The 17,818-nt window shown below is 45.4% G+C and overlaps 2 protein-coding genes across 2 annotated transcripts in view; one reads left to right on the plus strand and one right to left on the minus strand.

The window, feature by feature from the left end:
* Nucleotides 1–647: 647 nt before the first annotated feature.
* LOC307088943 (suppressor of cytokine signaling 6-like) lies at nucleotides 648–7,231 on the minus strand. Its single transcript, XM_079755020.1, has 3 exons — nucleotides 6,872–7,231; nucleotides 6,368–6,437; nucleotides 648–6,040 (listed from the first exon to the last, which is right to left on the minus strand). Exon 3 carries the CDS (start codon nucleotides 6,015–6,017, stop codon nucleotides 4,314–4,316), a length of 1,704 nt encoding a protein of 567 aa, XP_079611146.1. The 5' UTR covers nucleotides 6,018–6,040; nucleotides 6,368–6,437; nucleotides 6,872–7,231; the 3' UTR covers nucleotides 648–4,313.
* Nucleotides 7,232–10,391: 3,160 nt separating this feature from the next.
* Nucleotides 10,392–17,818, plus strand: part of rttn (rotatin) — a 54,081-nt gene continuing 46,654 nt past the window's right edge. The window contains exons 1-8 of the mRNA XM_079754463.1: nucleotides 10,392–10,487; nucleotides 10,900–11,087; nucleotides 11,351–11,546; nucleotides 13,312–13,398; nucleotides 13,492–13,582; nucleotides 13,691–13,805; nucleotides 15,729–15,882; nucleotides 17,531–17,699. Coding sequence (XP_079610589.1) covers nucleotides 10,457–10,487; nucleotides 10,900–11,087; nucleotides 11,351–11,546; nucleotides 13,312–13,398; nucleotides 13,492–13,582; nucleotides 13,691–13,805; nucleotides 15,729–15,882; nucleotides 17,531–17,699 — 1,031 coding nt within the window. The 5' untranslated portion in view covers nucleotides 10,392–10,456. The remainder of the gene's footprint in view (nucleotides 10,488–10,899; nucleotides 11,088–11,350; nucleotides 11,547–13,311; nucleotides 13,399–13,491; nucleotides 13,583–13,690; nucleotides 13,806–15,728; nucleotides 15,883–17,530; nucleotides 17,700–17,818) is intronic.

Raw genomic sequence — 17,818 nt, forward strand, 5'->3', positions numbered from 1 at the left:
GTAAAGTGTGCGCCGACAGAAGCCATTACTTTCTACACACTGTGCAGTGTAGATCAATAACAACTGTTGCTTTCGACAGATAGATTGCAGCGAATTGCATGTTTTTCAGTGTATAGCAAACCGTTCAATGATTCAGTTTGGACATACAGCACATAAGTGCTTGGTTGTTTGCTCCAAGGATCCACGTCGATATGGAAGTATTTCACCTGCTGATCTCCAAGGGAACATCTCTCTGCTGCTAGGCTATGGTAGCCTGTTAGCAGCAGAGGTACCTGGTTATTCCCCAAAGAGGAGTCAGTAGAAGAGGTTCAGGCTAATGTAAAAGATTGGCCCATTCACTCTTAGGTTGAGGGATGGTCTAGCAAAACACTATAGTTTACAGACAGACCAATTTCCTAATGAACAATAACTAAGTGTCTCGTGCTAAACCTTGCCTTTCCCGTGTGAGGTATCGAACAGAATATGCCCTTTTGGGGTCGATTTCATCCTTATCTTACAATACCACGAATCCATACACAATAACAATACACAGACTAATAAAATGGTAACGGATTAAGGCAATTTTTCAGAATATAGTTTATTTATAATTTATAATTGGCAGATACAAAAACTTTTTAACTGTATCCAAAATGTGCAATAAATCACGGCTGATTTTTGTTTTCAAACGAAAAAAAATACAAAAAGACAATCTATGTTGGGAAATTAATTGTGGACAACAAATGTAAACTGGGGTGACCGGTTAATACAGAGGAGCTAATAACTATTGATGACATTTTACAGACTAAAGTTCACAAATCTGCCTTTCTCTCCCAAAACGATACCCAAAGTCATGTGTCTGTGTGTATGTGTATGTGTGTTCGTCGTGTACGTAGATCCAAATGGTGACATTCTATTTCCACATTGTTAAATACAAGAAAGGCCATCATATCTGAAAGCAGCACAAATGTGTACAACACATTGAAATGAAATAACGTTTCTAAAAATTGTACCAAGATGATCATGAGGACAAACCATGAAAGTAAAAAAAGAAGAAAAAAAAGGTGGAGGTTTGGTGGGTGTTTGGGGGGGGGGTGGGGGTCAACAAACATAGCAGTAAACAAATACCTTCATTGCAGAGATGTTCAAACAATACCAGAGCTTGTTAAGTGCTAAACAGCTATACATTGTGGACTGAAAATGCTTCTGCACTTTCAACAAGCGTCAATCTCCAAAGTCACACGTCGAAGGCAATAACGCTTAAAGGATAACAGGCCAACCTAATCCCAGGCTATTTAAATACTTTGAAATCACAGCAGACACCCCAGTCTGGTATTCGACGGAGTCTAGCTCATTAGAAACAGCCGGGACACGGAAATTAAAACAGGACATACAATTAAAAAGTACACCGGGTTAGAAAATAAAAAGACCAACGATTCACTTTCACATTTTTAACTCGCTTTAAAGAAAACCTAAAAATAAATGCAACAGTCTAACCTTCGATCGACATTCTTTGCTATGATGAGGCTGAGGAATGAGAAGTCTAGGGGTTAACTGGGGGCAGGCGGTTACAGTTTGATGCTGGTGCTTTACGCTGCGTTTCCCAATGATATGAGGAGAAGCAAAAGGATGTTGGTTGATTGATAATTCGACCTAAATTATCCTATGATCACTACTAGCGAGTGTGCACTTCCGTCCAGAGGTTTTGGCTGTTGTAACTTTAATTTGAATGATAACTTCTGCGGGACAACTCAGGAGAGGCAAGATCCAAGTGTTTTTTTTTTTCTGTTTTTTTTTAAAAAGGTCAACCTTCAAGTGCAAAATCTCAATGCGTTTGTACTGGTGCTGCATGACCTCATCAGCAGTCGACCACCAAGACCCTAATAGATACTGCAGCCAAACATACACTGCTAAATCCTTTTTATATGACGCCCTCCAACCCCCGATCACACACACACCTCCCGATGGCAAAAAAAACAACAAACACAATTCTTGTACACACAATGTCCAGCTGGTTAATATAAAACAATATTCCTTTACACAGCCAATAACGCACACCTAGATCCTTCGTTCCTATATATTTCAAAGCTGTTTTAAACATGCAACACCTTCCAATGTTCCTATCCAAATTACTGTGCCAACTTCACCGTGTCTTTGTTTGGACATTGTCTGCACCCTCTAAAAACTAGAACTATGCACTAGGAAAAACATACCTAAAGTTGTCTGAAAGACATTACCAAATACTTTTCAAGGACACCCATGTCAACAAAAAGATGCTCAAACTTAGCGTGTCAATTTTTTTTCCCTGTCAGAATCTCTGCATAAAGCACTTGCCTCGCATACGGTGTGCTCTCCCTTTGTTCTGAATATACAGCCCAGTAGAGAAAAATATGTGGGGTAGTGAAGCCCGGTGGGAGCGGATACGACGGGTAAGAGACACCAATCACAAAAAGATTTCAACGCCCTTGAAAACAACATGCGACAGTGAAACACAATGACTTTCATGAGGCCGACTCTGGAGTTTCGTCATGTCCCTAAACGAGAAAAAAGGCATGGCCTGGCTTTCGCGAAACGCCTGCGATACGTAGGCTCACAACAGCTAGGGTTCAGTGATGAGGAGCTAGCAGGCTCAATTCAAGCATCACCGGGGGAGGGGGGGCAAGGAAGAGCCAGCCCTACATGGGGACTGGGTTAGTTGGCTAGAGGTCCATTTTGTTTTTGGGTACTGGATGGGTTACGTCATCCGTGGGGTAAATGCTATTGTGCACGCACATGAAACGTCCTCCTAAGCCCTCACGACATGGTCAGTCATTTTAAGATGGCGTACGAGTGCACGTTCTTCACAATCTTCAGCCGTTACTACATGCAAGTACAAGCGTTGCAGTTCATGAGAAATGGCGTTTCCCACGTCCGAGCTGTGGTGCAGCGTTCGCAACATTCCTAATGGGGAAACGTTAAACCGTTGTCTCGTCTTTTGCTTGCTCATTTTAATTAAAATTTCAAAAGCTTAATACATCAAGTCACTGCTGGTCCTCCCTAGAGCACAAGTGTAATATAAACAGCGTCATGTATCCAGTACCTTGTCTACCCTTTGCTTCAAGGTGATGGCTACATGCAGTCATACCACTTTATACCCAGTTTTCTTTTGCCAAAAACTAAATTATTGGTTAAACCCCCTCACTGAGTAGACTGGGCCCAACTCAGCATTTCAATGAAACCGTCCCAGATCATTTAAGTCTAAGCCTATTTCATGAAAGGTTTTTCACCAAGTCTGATGGTGGCTCTTATTAACTGACCGATAGCAGCTCGGAAACATGTCATGAAGATATGAAGTTAGTGTTTCATTACGTTCAAGTAGGTTACTAATAAAAGTGCATGGTACCATAGTGTTCAGATGGTATAGCCCTGGTACTAGTGTACATCATAATCTGGCACCCAACTGAAATGATACTAATAGTTACTAGCAACTAGATGTAGAAAGAACCAATAAAAGGACATGCATTGGCTAGATGATCAAAGGGTTATGGAATAAGGAATAAAATACAATGTTGTATTCTCTTGGACACTGATAACAGACGTACCTTTTCTAAAGCCATACATGGCTGAAGAAAAATGCAACGGCTCTTGGGGCGTGAATTTCCTTTCCTTGCAAAAACAGAGATCATCTTTGGCTATTGAAGCAATTAAAACACCCATCACGTTATCTTACGATGGTGTCACAGGGCAAGTGTCTGTCAACAGTAAGCGCAGAACAAACAAACTGTTTAAAGTGTTGATGACTCAGACAACAATGTGTCACACAAAACCATTGTCAAAACAATGTGCCAGTGGTCACAACCAGTCTGCGGGGGGGGGGCTTAAGAGAACCAAAGGATATTTTAGAAGTAGGGATCCAAATTGTGGCTTCCCCCTCACTTTAGTATTTCAGAATATTTACCATGCCACATAAAAAATGTCAAATTTCATAAGTTGTTAAAATTCCAACCAACCTAAAGTCTTTTTTCTTTGTACATGTTATCGTGTTCTACGTGGACCGCTAGCGTCACAAGTTCCCTCATCAGAATGCTCATGGTAAATGTAATGTGTGGTGCGGCCTGGATGGTCTCCCTGGAGGCCTCTCCGAAGTAAAGCCACCGGCTGGCGGCCAATCCGGGAAAAGAAACTCAAGTGGAAACCGCGGGATGAAGGACCGGACAGCGACAGCGAGTCACCCCGACACAAAATCAACGGCGACTGAAAACCAACTTCCCCAAAACAATGGTCGTCTGAAGTGTAAACCTTGTTTGAAATCTCTTAACTGAACCCAAAAAGTGCAAATTGCTACCACAATCCTGTCCTCAGTAGTGCTTCTCCTGCAGGTAATCTTTCATCTTGTTGGGTAAAGGCAGTTTCTGAATCAGGTCGATCCTGGTGTACTGTCTGATGACGAAGCGACACAGATACTGCAGCGAGCGCACTTGCATAAAGCGGGACACGGGGTTGGTCAGTCTGACGGGGTAGGTGGCCGACCCGGGGAGGCGGGACCTGGAGTAGCAGAAGGCCCCGCTCTCCGAGTCCTTAATGGAGTGGTCGATGAGGTCCACGATGGACGTGTGGCCCTCGACGTCGGGCTGCTCGTAGAAGCTGAAGCGCCCGTTGGAGTGTTCGATGCGGGTGTGGAGGGTCTTCCCCTGCGAGCGGAAGCTCAGGCTGAGCAGGTAGCGGTCGTCGGAGCTGTCCCGCACCAGGAACGAGCCGTCCAGCAGGTTGACCAGCTTCTCCTCGGCCTCCCAGCGGGTGATGGGGCCCCAGTACCAGCCCTGCCGGGCCAACTTCTTCAGCTCCTCCGTGAGGCTGGTCACCACCGTGGCCCCGCTGGTCTGCACCGAGTCGTACACCCGGCTGACCCCGGGGGCGGAGTGGGGGTCGAAGTTCAGGTGGTGCCTTACCCGCTCGGCCACCCGGCTGTCCGTCGAGCTGAACCCTGAAAAAGTCCTGGGGAGCTCCCGGTGGCTGAGCGGAGAGAGGGGCGGCGGGACCTCCGCCGCCGAGCCCTCCAGCATCACGCCGGCGGAGCCCACCAGCAGGCCGTTGACCGAGGGCTCCATGTAGAGGTCCGGGGGCAGGCCGCCCCCCAGGTCGAGGTCCTCCTGGACGTGGTCCGGAGGAAGGAGCCCATCCTCCGCCTCCGTGACCACCTCCATGGGGGAGGAGTTGTCCAGGCAAAACGAGTGAGGCCCCTCGGGGTACATTCCCTCATCTAAAGGCAAGGTGTACTGGATGTAGTCCTGGGGCATCAGCCCCAGGACTACAGGCACATCATGTTCAATGTTCAGGTGCAGCTCCCCGTTCTGCGCCTGCTGCTGGAGGCTCTTGAACGACTCCGCCCGCTCCTGGAAGAAGCCCTCGGTCTGGAAGTGGTGGAACTCCTTGCGGACGCCGTTGAGGCTGGGACTGGGACCGGGGGAGTGGACCATGGCTTTCACCTTTACCTCCATCTTGATGCAGGCCTCGTCCGCGGCGACGGAGCGGATTGGCCACGGCGACGGGCTGTAGTGGTGGCTCCGCAGCGAGGAGGACCTCAGCGGACGCTGGGCCTTCACCTCGTTGAAGCTGATGGGCACCGAGGCCGACGAGAAGGCGTCGTCGTCCTCCACGGAGCCCACGGCCGACGAGCCGCCCTTCGCCTTGGCCTTCTGCTTGGTGGACAGCCTCCTCTTCAGCGAGCCCATCAGACTCTCGCTCTTGGCCCGACCCTTGTTCTGACCCCCCTTGTCCTCATCGTTGCCGAGGTCACAGCCGGCGAGGTCTTTGGTATAACAGCCCCCAAAGAGGGAGTCCTCCTTGGAATAGTCAGTGGTCATGGAGGGCTGCTGGAGCATGACAAAGTCGCCCTCCTCTTTGCCCTTTATGTTCAGGGACTTTCGGATGGTCTTAAGGCTTATCTTCTTCATCCTGGCGGGCCCTCTCGAGTGGCAGCATGGGGGGGGGTGGCTCCCCGGGTATCCTGAAGAATGTGCTATCCACAGTGTCCTCCCATCAGGCCACACAGAACTAGTCATGCATGTAATAGAGTGGCCATACCCTGTAGTCGAAGAAACACACAGATTGGTGATTCAATTGCAAGATAAATATTCTAAAGCACATGTTGGCAGACAATAACATTATACGATTAACATTGGTAATAGTACCACCCACATTAACACATTGACGACATCTGATACAATACAAAATGAAACTAACAGCAGTGTTCATAATCAAAGCATAAAGTGCAAATACTTACTGTATTCACAAAGGCATGTTACACTTTTTGTGATACAAAACTGACTTCAATGTGACGGTCAAACATGTTAATGATTTGCAGCCAAACCAAAGACTACAGTTATAACCCAGATGTAATCTGATTACTCACCATTATGTGCCTGCAAACGGTGACTCAGTTGGATGGGCAAGGTTCCACTTCCACCAATTCACCTCTGATGCTAGAAGTGAAAATGAGCAATACTAATTAAAACATCAAGTTATCCAGGGAAAAGTCAGTGACAACTACATGCCCATTCGGGGTCAGATTAGATATGCCAGACTCATTGATTCTAAACCCAAGGTGTTTGAACCTGCACTGTTGTGGCAATAGCCTACAGGCCTATGGGTACAAGACAGGACACAATGGATATAGTTCGCCAACTGGACTCGTTTTTAGTTTACAGAACAAGCGTTTATATTGACAGTGACATGAGAGCACATGTGGAAACAATAGCCCAGGTCCTGACTCCCAAATCCCTCTGTAGTCACCTCATCTTAACCACTTCATCCTTGATCAACTCAGTGCTAACAGAGCAGCTACCATGTCGTTGTTGATGCCACCGTCTCTCCACACTGGATTTAACCAAACAGCAAAGCCCAGACCGTGTCTTACCCTAGACGTGAGGTGCCACCATGTCCCGTCAGGTCAGACGATCAGGTGTGCCAGCGAAACTCGTTTTGTCGACATAAAACGTCCTTTGAAAGCTCGATCGCCACACGGTTTGTGTTAGCTTAGCTACCTAGCCGTTAGCAGGCTACGCAACCAGCTAGCATCGTGTGGGTTAGCTTTGGAGAACATACTTGTTGTGCGGTCGGACAGTCGCCCTCACCGACGGTTAACGGCCGTCCCCCCCTGCGGTTGGTATCCCTTTACGCATATAAACATGTATATATCAATGCCAAGCGCCATCGAAGGGGAGACAGCGGGCGGTATCCTGGTATTGGGAGCTAATACAATCTAGCCTCACGGCCTCTCGCTTTCTTCCTTTGTTGCCTGTTGAATTGTGGGAGAGCAGATCCACCCTCAGCCAATCAGAGCCCGGCATGGTGAATACATCCCAAGCAGGCCAGCTTGCATGTTGTCACTCACAAACCATTGGTGATCTCTATATACATTGAATAATGTAAATCCTGTTTTTTGAGTGGTGCTTGTAAACGTGTTGTATGAATCGATTATTCTAAGGAGGGAACCCTTGGATCAATTTGCTTTGAGAGTTTACTTTGAAGTGACACCTGAGGCCGAGGTGTGTTGTATCTTGTTAAGTAATTAGACAGGCACAGTGGGAAATCATTTGAAGATTTTCTTCTGCAGGTGCGTAAATAGGCACTTACAGAAGAGGGGGCTAAGGGTTGCTAAGCACCTTCTTTCAGATTCCAATGCTGCCCTTTTTTCAAGGCAATTATTTTGTTTCTCAAAGATTTTCTTTTTGGAAATACATGGCCTTAATAAGTATTCTGTGTACCAACTTCAACACAATAACAATAATTCATGATATGATGAAAACATCTTGCATTGATTTTTTTCTCTTATTTATGTAGTTCACGAAAGTCAATGTAGTAACGCAAACAGTTCACATTCTATAATGTGTCTTGTGTTAACGTTCTTTGAATGCAGTGCAAATACATGAATGCACCACAATTTAAACTGTGTTTTCTCCGCTAGTAAAAGGCAACAGATGCGCACAAGGTATTTTGATATATGTCTTGTTAAATCCAGATTTAATAATCGTAATGCTTGAAAAAAAAACAGAATTTCAACAGTGAGCATCTGTTTAGACCAAGGCTTGTAAAGAAACTATTAATCTCATCCATCTTTCACATTAGGCCCATAATGCCATCCATACGACAAGAACAAATGGTTACACTCTAAACATTAAGAAAGGTATTATTTAATTGTAAACATTTACAAATTCCCCTACATATTAGTTTACAGATTATTTCTGAATGCCAGGCATTGCTTAGCATTTATGCAAAAATATGTTTCCAAACTGTATTCCACAATATATTAGCATAGGACTTTTCGAAACAACTATTTGAGATAGCAGCCAAAACTTGTACTTTGAAATGATACATTGGTTACCTAATTAGTGTCAGTATTGTTTTAAAGTAAATTGTGTTTACCACTTCCAGGCAGGCTAATTTGGACTATGCACCCAACATTACATTGTTTTTTCCACACTGTCAAGTGTATGGCATGCCTCTCCCCAACCTATTAGGGTGGCTGTGCAGACAGGCTCTATGCAAAGACTCTAATTACCAGGCCCTATTAGGGTTCATCAGGCTGCCTTAACTTGATGTGTCGGCGCAGGAGGGGGGGGCACAGTGGAGTGGTGATGTTATTATTCTTTTCGTAGATAGCACAACGCAGGGACAATGGCAGAAATGGGTGAAATGTTTCTACAAGCTAAATTAGACCTGACAATTAAACTTTAGGCTGTTTGATATTTGCTTTGCGAGACAGTTAAATTAAACATTGAGACGGGGGATTAACGAGTTGGTTTTCTGTTATGACAGGGTAAATAGATCAAGCATTCACTAATAATAAGTACTAAGATTTACATGAAACAATATTTGCCCATAACGTAAGAGACTAGGATTACCGCAAGCAATTCCTTCAGATGGTTAGACCACACAAAACTCCTTTTATGTGTTTGCTTTGATTCTTTGCTTTCTGTAGTTGAATGGGCGATGCGATAACATGAAGTGAATATGGAAGGAGCCTGTGATGCAGCAAGCTGTGCTACTTAATGAACAGCTCATGTGGGGCGGCACCTCGTGGTTCAACTTCATTTCTGATGTACAGCTCGTAAATGACTTGCCCAATATGCATGTGTGATGCTGAGGGCTCGACTCCGGTCCTCTGACTTGACTCTTGGTGCTGAAGGGGAGATTGTCTGGAGCCCCCAGGTGCACCCCCCCCCCCCCCCCCCCCCCCACCCCATATCCTCAACACTTGCAGTGGAGCGGAAGACGTGTACAGCAGGCATGTCAAACGGTGACAGGGCCAGTGGGACCACTTGGGTTCTTCGGTTTCAGACATGACTGTGGAATAACATAGCAAGGCGCTTGAGCCACACAACGCACTCCGAGAGAAGTGCATGCAACAGATACGCTCAAATCCCACAGTACTGTTTCAATCCTGATACTATGACGGTACAGAACTCCCAGGATGTGTTGTAACCTCTTTTTTATGCTCGGTCTATCCATGTTTTCTTTCCTCAGCAGCCACAAAGATCCTACAATATGCAATATTTACAATTGTCTTTCACACATGCATCATGCAATGGAGGAGGGGTTCATAGAATAAAGTATAAATATACATGTATGACTTAATATAGCATATAAATGTCATATTTACCAAGGGTTCAACAATGGTCAATTGTTATCCACTCTTTATTTCCAATTAATATTTCTGATGGTAACTCTTTGTAACTGTTGGCATATGGGGTGCTATATTTTGTTAAATTATAATAATGACATGACTAATTAATTGATATAATCTTGTTTATTCCTTGGTGGGGTTGTGCCAAGGGAAAAAAATAACAAACAACAGATCTTTGTGTTTATCTTGCGGTTCCCACGCATTGGAAGTCTATTGGTTTTTATTTTGCATTCTCCCCAATTTTCCCCCAATTCCATACAGACAACAAGTCTATACATTTACTTCATCATTTTGTTCATTATACTCATGAAGTGTCAGTTTCAGGTTGGGTGTATAATGTTTTATTGATATTTTGGTCTTTGTGTTATTGATTCTTCCCTTTGAACACTTTTAAGGGAAGAGTCAATAGCACACAAAGTGAAGAAAATATACAGATAATATATGTTATAAATTTACACTGTGTGTGTACTTACACAATGTTAAGCTGTATGGTCTATTCATATATACTATAAATACCATAGAGTAAACAGCACTTGCAAATATCATATTTAACCTCCTGTGTAATGTTGACTATGGGTCCTTCAGAGGACGCGTGTTTTTCTTGAACACCCCCGTGTGTTTCTTGAACACCCCCTTGTTCCCAACCAGGAAGTCAAGGGACGCCGCTCTGGCGCGTACGTTGAAAACAACCCCGGGTAAACGCTGCTGATGTGACACTGACAGAAGTTTAGCATCATGCTGAAGCCGCCCGACTCGTAACGTTAGTGTCGTTACTTATATATTTTTTCTCACCATCGCCGCAATAATAAACTGGATATGGATCTTTCTCATCTTGTGAAGAAAATAGGTACGAAACGCACGATGATAAACTAAGCGAAGTTCGGTGGTCAGCATCTGCGCCGTTAACTAAAGTGGTCGCATGATTGTAATTCTTACGAACTATATACACTATTTATTGTCTTTAAGTGTTCTAACGGCTCTCCAAAAATTCCAAGAAACAATTAATAACAACATTGCCTTTTGAATCGTAGCCTACGGTTGATATAACACAAACGGTGAAACACGTAACGTTACGTTAACTGTACCGTACTGTAACGTTACGTTATGTACTGTAACGTAAAGTTACGTAGGGTTACCGTAACGTTACAGTAAAACAAAGTGTAAAGGTTCCACAAATGAAAACTCTTAACAGGTGCTTCTAATAAAGTTTGTAATATGTAACCCTTATCCTCTATCTAACTGATCTTTCCCTTTCAAAGGTCACTCCCTTAAGGAGATACGGGTCCGAGCCATGAAGAGCATCCTCTCGAAGCTGGAACACTCCCTGCTGTCGCTGTCCGACCTGGTCCAGGAGAGGATGCTGTTCGTGGTGCTCCTGGAGTGGTTCAACTTCCCCGAGGTCCCGATGCAGGACGAGGTCCTTCAACTGCTCTCTACGTTATCCAAGGTACGGATGAGTATGCAAGCCGATGGCATCGTACATAACGAACCATGAGGCAAGGTTAGAAAGAGAGTAATAATAACCATAATAATGTAAGTGGACTTTTACAAGGATTTTGAGATCGGTTAATGCAGATAGCTGAATTATACAATATAAGTATGTATTTGAGGGTATTTGCAGTGCTGGACCAAATTAGGAAATAGTTTATCTATTTTTGCCGTGATTTGAATTCCGGACGGTTTGCGGTAACTGTCATCTTCCTCACGAAGCATCCGAGCGCAGCCCAGATGCTGAGAGATGTTGGGGCGGTGGAGTTCCTTACCCAGCTGTCTCCTAACGTGGAGCCCCGGCTGCGAGCTGTCATCGATGGCACCTTGGACCAGCTGTTCCATCTACCGGATCTACTCCCAAGTTATACCACCGTACCCCCCCACGCCGGCGGACACGGCGCTGACACCCCCCCAGGTAGCCCCCCCGAGTCAGAGCTGAGGCATTCTGTTCTGCTTACTATCTACAATGAGAGAATATCAGACATATACAGTGGGGCAAAAAAGTATTTAGTCAGCCTCCAATTGTGAAAGTTCTCCCACTTAAAAAGATGAGAGAGGCCTGTAATTTTCATCATAGGTATACCTCAGCTATGAGAGACAAAATGAAAAAGAAAATCTAGAAAATCACATTGTCTGATTTTTAAAGAATTTATTTGCAAATTATGGTGGAAAATAAGTATTTGGTCAATAACAAAAGGTCATCTCAATACTTTGTTACATGCCCTTTGTTGGCAATGACAGAGGTCAAACGTTTTCTGTAAGTCTTTACAAGGTTTTCACACACTGCTGCTGGTATTTTGGCCCATTCCTCCATGCAGATCTCCTCTAGAGCAGTGATGTTTTTGGACCACACAGACTTTCAACTCCCTCCAAAGATTTTCTATGGGGTTGAGATCTGGAGACTGGCTAGGCCACTCCAGGACCTTGAAATGCTTCTTACGAAGCCACTCCTTCGTTGCCCGGGCGGTGTGTTTGGGGTCATTGTCATGCTGAAAGACCCAGCCACGTTTCATCTTCAGTGCCGTTGCTGATGGAAGGAGGTTTTCACTCAAAATCTCACGATACATGGCCCCATTCATTCTTTCCGTCATACGGATCAGACGTCATGGTCCCTTGGCAGAAAAACAGCCCCAAAGCATGATGTTTCCACCCCCATGCTTCACTGTAGGTATGGTGTTCTTTGGATGCAACTCAGCATTCTTTCTCCTCCAAACACGACGAGTTGAGTTTTTACCAAAAAGTTCTATTTCGGTTTCATCTGACCATATGACATTCTCCCAATCCTGTTCTGGATCATCCAAATGCTCTCTAGCAAACTTCAAACGGGCCCGGACATGCACTGCCTTTAGCAGGGGGACACGTCTGGCACTGCAGGATTTGAGTCCCTGGCGGCGTAGTGTGTTAGTGATGGTAGCCTTTGTTACTTTGGTCCCAGCTCTCTGGAGGTCATTCACTAGGTCCCCCTGTGTGGTTCTGGGATTTTTGTTCACCATTCTTGTGATCATTTTGACCCCACAGGGTGAGATCTTGCGTGGAGCCCCAGATCGAGGGAGATTATCAGTGGTCTTGTATGTATTCCATTTCCTAATAATTGCTCCCACAGCTGATTTCTTCACACCAAGCTGCTTACCTATTGCAGATTCAGACTTCCCAGCCTGGTGCAGGTCTACAATTGTGTTTCTGGTGTCCTTTGACAGCTCTTTGGTCTTAGTCATAGTGGAGTTTGGAGTGTGACTGTTTGAGGTTGTGGACAGGTGTCTTTTATACTGATAAGGAGTTCAAACAGGTGCCATTAATACAGGTAACAAGTGGAGGACAGAGGAGCCTCTTAAAGAAGAAGTTACAGGTCTGTGACAGCCAGAAATCTTGCTGGTTTGTAGGTGACCAAATACTTATTTTCCACCATAATTTGCAAATAAATTCTTAAAAAATCAGACAATGTGATTTTCTGGATTTTTTTTTTCATTTTGTCTCTCATAGCTGAGGTTTACCTATGATGAAAATTACAGGCCTCTCTCGTCTTTTTAAGTGGGAGAACTTGCACAATTGGTGGCTGACTAAATACTTTTTTGCCCCACTGTGTGTGTGTGTGTGTGTGTGTGTGTGTGTGTGGGTGTGTGAAGTGGCCCATTTCTGTGGGGATTCGAGAAACTTTGAGAACTGTTTGTCCTGTTCTTCAGTGCTACCTAAAGACGATTCGGCCAAAATCGGTTATTTCCAGACGAGTAGGCCAGGCCAAACAGACGCCCCACCTCAGAGGATAGCAGGTATTTTAAACACACACATCGAGTTGTATATTGACATTAAATTGCAGTGTATTTTTATTGTGTTTTAAATTGCATCTTTTTGTTTGTTTTCAGTGTGTGAGTCTGTGAAATGCCTGAAGTTTTCTATGTTCCCGTGGTTGCCCTTGACTACCACGGACAGACACATACTTTCATCCAATGAAAGGTGGGCGACCTTTAAAAAAAAAAAAACTAAAGGGATTCAGTTTATTTTTACTTCCATTCATTTTCCAAACCTAACCGATCCCCTTTGCCATTGGTGCGTTTGACCCAGTTCTCTGAGGAGCAGTGATCCCACCCTGGTGCGGACCACCTGCCAACTCCTGCGCGATGTCATCATGCAGGACTTCCCTGCGGAGATCTTCCTGCAAAGACCCAGTATCGTGCAGGTAGGACTTCTGCCTCAATAAACACAATGCATGCACACACATTCTTGAATGTTATTTTGTTAAGAAACTTTTGACAGCTTTTTTTTTTAAAAGAAAACCCTCTTTAACAATATTCACAATGTTTAAATGAATACTAAGTTATACTCCAAAAACACTCAGTTATTTCTATATAACAATCACGATAGATCATTTCCCAAGCAATGGTTGAGTTTGTGTCAACATTGGAGGTTTTTCAGGGAGACTCGGCTACTCTCTACAAGGTGTAGAGAGGGCGAGATTTCCCACTGTTTAGAGCTGGAGCGCATGGGGGAAGAAGGAAGTCTCTCACTGTGGATTACTTGACCCATTGACCGTGACATAGCAGCTCTGATGTCTGCGGCCATATGGCCCAAAAAAACAGTTTTGTAAATGATCCATTGTATTATATAAGCTAAATGTTTTATCATGCTTTCAGCTCGCATGCAGAAGAGTATGGAAATCCATGCAGGATTTCAGGCCCGATATGAGTCATTTTGATAAGAGCAAATTCTAGATTTCCAACGAGATTCCTGCAAGCTCAACATTCAATATTTTCTCACCATACTATCTTCAGGGTTAGGCCATCTCGAGCTGTCAAGATTCCCTGGTCTGCAATAGAGGGGGGGGGGGGGGGGGGGGGGGGGGGGGGGGGGGGGGGGGGGGGGGGGGGGGGGGGGGTGGTACCTTTTAAAGCGTACGGTGTACTCTGTGTGGTGGTCAAACTCTCCTTTCTGCATATCTGCAGAAAGGAGAGAGGTGTGGGGTTGGGGGTGTGAGGCTTCACACTGTCAGCGTAAATGACACTCTTTTCTCCCTGACCTTTATGAATACCACAGTGGTAATTAACCCGGCTGCTCAGGCCTTAGTGAGCCCCGAGAGGCTAGCCATCCTTGGCCCTCACCTTTAGGCTTTAATAACCCTCCTGCCTTTTATTGCCCTAATGAAGAGGTGGCAGCCGTATTCTACGCGCCTGTCGCGTTGGCTCTCCCATACCCGTGGAAGCAGACTTATCGTACGACTCGTTTTACAAAGTAAGAGTCGGCTAGTGCTGCTTCAGAGGCCGTAAGAAATATGGCGAGTAAATTGCGTTTGACCGGCCGTGATCTCCGACCACCACAGTGACGTCCGTCTCCGCTGTCTGTGCGCTTCTGTCTGAGCTCTTTATTTCACCAGTGGATACAAGGGAAGGGAATACAACCAATACACATCAACGGGTCGGTAATTAATTAACACGGGTCAAATGTTGTTGTTGTGGTCTTGCAGCTAAGAGTTGTTATTGGGGAATGGTTAACCCTATGTTTTAAGCAAGCCGTCATCCACCCCCGGTCCATCCATAAACACATACAAATAAAACCCCGGTCAGAGTTATTCTATGCCCCGGGCGTGTGAACCCGGCTGACTCACCACCTTCCATAGATGGAGCTATTTAGATAAATTAAAGCGCTGGTGTTTGCGACGCATGGCATCATTACCGACGAGAGGGCAGGGGGGTTGGGACTTGAGGATGAATCGCTGTTCCGATAATTCAATTCCTGGTGCCCTTTCCCTGGATGGGCCTAATCACGGCTTCTCCATCAATGTCTCCAGTCTGCCGCGCGCCGTTCAGGACAATCACGCCGGCCCTCGTTCTCAACGCCGCGCGGCCGGCCCTCCTCCGTCCTTCAGACAACAATCTCCCGCCGAGGCCGCTCTAAACGACCTGCCGGGCGCCGTAACGATGTTCCCCGCTACCTGTTTATCCGCCATTAATTAATACGGCGCATTGCTTAACGCCCCCGTCTTTCCCTTCTATTTTTTTTTTTGTTTTTGCCTAATTTTCTATCCTAATGAAAAAACAAGGTCGGGGACTGATGGTGTCACCGCTGGGGTCGCCTGGCCCTTTGTTTTTTTCCTGTGTGTCTCCAGAACCTTCTGTCCCTCCTAAGGCTGAGTTCGGCTGAAGGTGAGGCCAGCCACCTGGGGGCGCAGGCACTGGGCTGCCTGCAGCAGCTCTGCGTGGGCCTGAGGACCAGACTGCGCTTTCATCAGGACCCCGGCTTCTCCTCGGCCAAGCAAGCAGGTCTCGCTATTCACCGGGATTTCTTTGAATTTTCTCCTTTTGAGGTTTACGTGCTGTGTGTGTGTGTGTGTGTGTGTGTGTGTGTGTGTGTGTGTGTGTGTGTGTGTGTGTGTGTGTGTGTGTGTGTGTGTGTGTGTGTGTGTGTGTGTGTAATGAAAGCTGAAGTTTGCGTCACACAATGATGTGTGAGTCTTCGTAGTATCATCTCTATTCAGGCATCTTTTTTTTTTTGAGATGCATCTGCTTGAGGCTTTTAATTTGTTTATCTTATTGAGAAGTTCAGTAAATAGGGGTGTCCTGAAAATAAAGGGGAACTCAGCCAGTGAACGGTACTTGTTATGGTGTTTATTTTATCCAGTGTAATCCAGTCATCTTCAACAGATTTGGCGTTTCCATCGGTCTTCTGAATGTCTGTAGGCCCCAGGGATGTCTTTGTCGAGATGTAAATCAGCAATGAATTTTTGTTAAACCCTCCCCTCTATCGAGATGTAGGCGTGTTCCGAATTTAGTGCAGTTGGCAGCCAGTGAGATCCAGTTGATTCCAAGCAAGTGTTCAGCAGCTCCCATAGCTGTCTCTTTGCTCAGTCAACACAAGCGCATACAAACTGCAGTGGCTCAGTTCCTTTCTCCAAAAGTGTAAACAACAAATCTGCAAGTGTTGGCCGGCACTGCGCCTGCTCAGTGACTTCTGGTCTCAGAGGCGCGCAGTTGGAATTCTAAGCGAAGACAGTCGCTGGTTTTTCGGCGGTGTGATGATTCTGAACTCCGAGTGAAGGGCAACATTTCATAAGCTGCAAGGGTAAGTGTAGGAGGGTTGGTTTGGACTGATTGGCAGAAAGCCTGAGCATCCACTTCTGAATCAAAATGAGTTGCTCGGTTCCTGGTTGTGTGAATGGACGTAGAATCCTCTCAGTCAGTCAAGTTTGTGAGCATGCTCTGGCGTGCAAACACACATTTGAAACTTGTGGATTTCTTGGTTTGTGAGGAAACTGCATAACCAGGGCAACTCAAATCATGGCTGATTTACATCTGGATACAGACAATGGTAAGGTTACCTGGGGTCTTCGCAGTCCAGCCAAATCCTTCAAGGATGTTTTGTATCTCCTTTGCTCTTGGCCTATCTTTTAAAACTTCTGAAATTCAGAAATTCTTGGCAAGACCCCATTTCCCACTTTTTCAATATTAACTTGTTCTTGTTTTTGGTAAGATGCTGCGCTCTGAAGATTCACTGGAAGTAAATATGTTGTGAATAGTGATATGAACCAAAAATTTAATTTGATTTTAAATAATACTACGGCCTGTGCATTTCCTATGAAATATGTTTAAGGAAACCGGAACCAGGTTAATATAAATCTATTGAAGCGCACCATATTTTACAGAGAGAGACGGAGGGATAAGAGATACGTTTATTTCATTAACAAATGCATTGCATGCATTGTTTAGTAGATTATTTCTTATGAGGTGGAACTTTTAGCACTATATAACATTTTCTCTCTCTCTCTCTCTCGCTCTCTCGCTCTCTCGCTCTCTCTCTCCCTCTCCCCCTCTCTCTCTCTCTCTCCCTCTCTCTCTCCCTCTCCCCCTCTCTCTCTCTCTCTCTCTCTCTGAAATCTTTAAACCAATCCTATGCATGCGTCTGCCTTGGCAGACACCGTCTCCCAGAACTCGTCTCTGTCCCAGTCCCTGGACGTGCGGGGGACCCAGCCGTCACGGGCGTCGTCCCCGGCCTCGGAGTGCTCTCTCCGGCCTTCGGCGCCGGGCCGGACCTGCCAGAGAGCCAGAGGGGACGGCCAGGACGGAGACGTGGCCTCCAATAGGTTAGCATGGCCTTCGTTCTCCTCTATCACACGCTACATAGGTGCTGCTCTCCTTCCAATGACTGGATGAAAGTTTTTGATTTGCACGTTTTTTTTTTAAACTTTTATTCATCAACATT

This window comes from Pollachius pollachius (genome assembly GCF_949987615.1).
Source record: "Pollachius pollachius genome assembly, chromosome: 17".
Classification (NCBI taxonomy): Eukaryota; Metazoa; Chordata; class Actinopteri; order Gadiformes; family Gadidae; genus Pollachius; species Pollachius pollachius.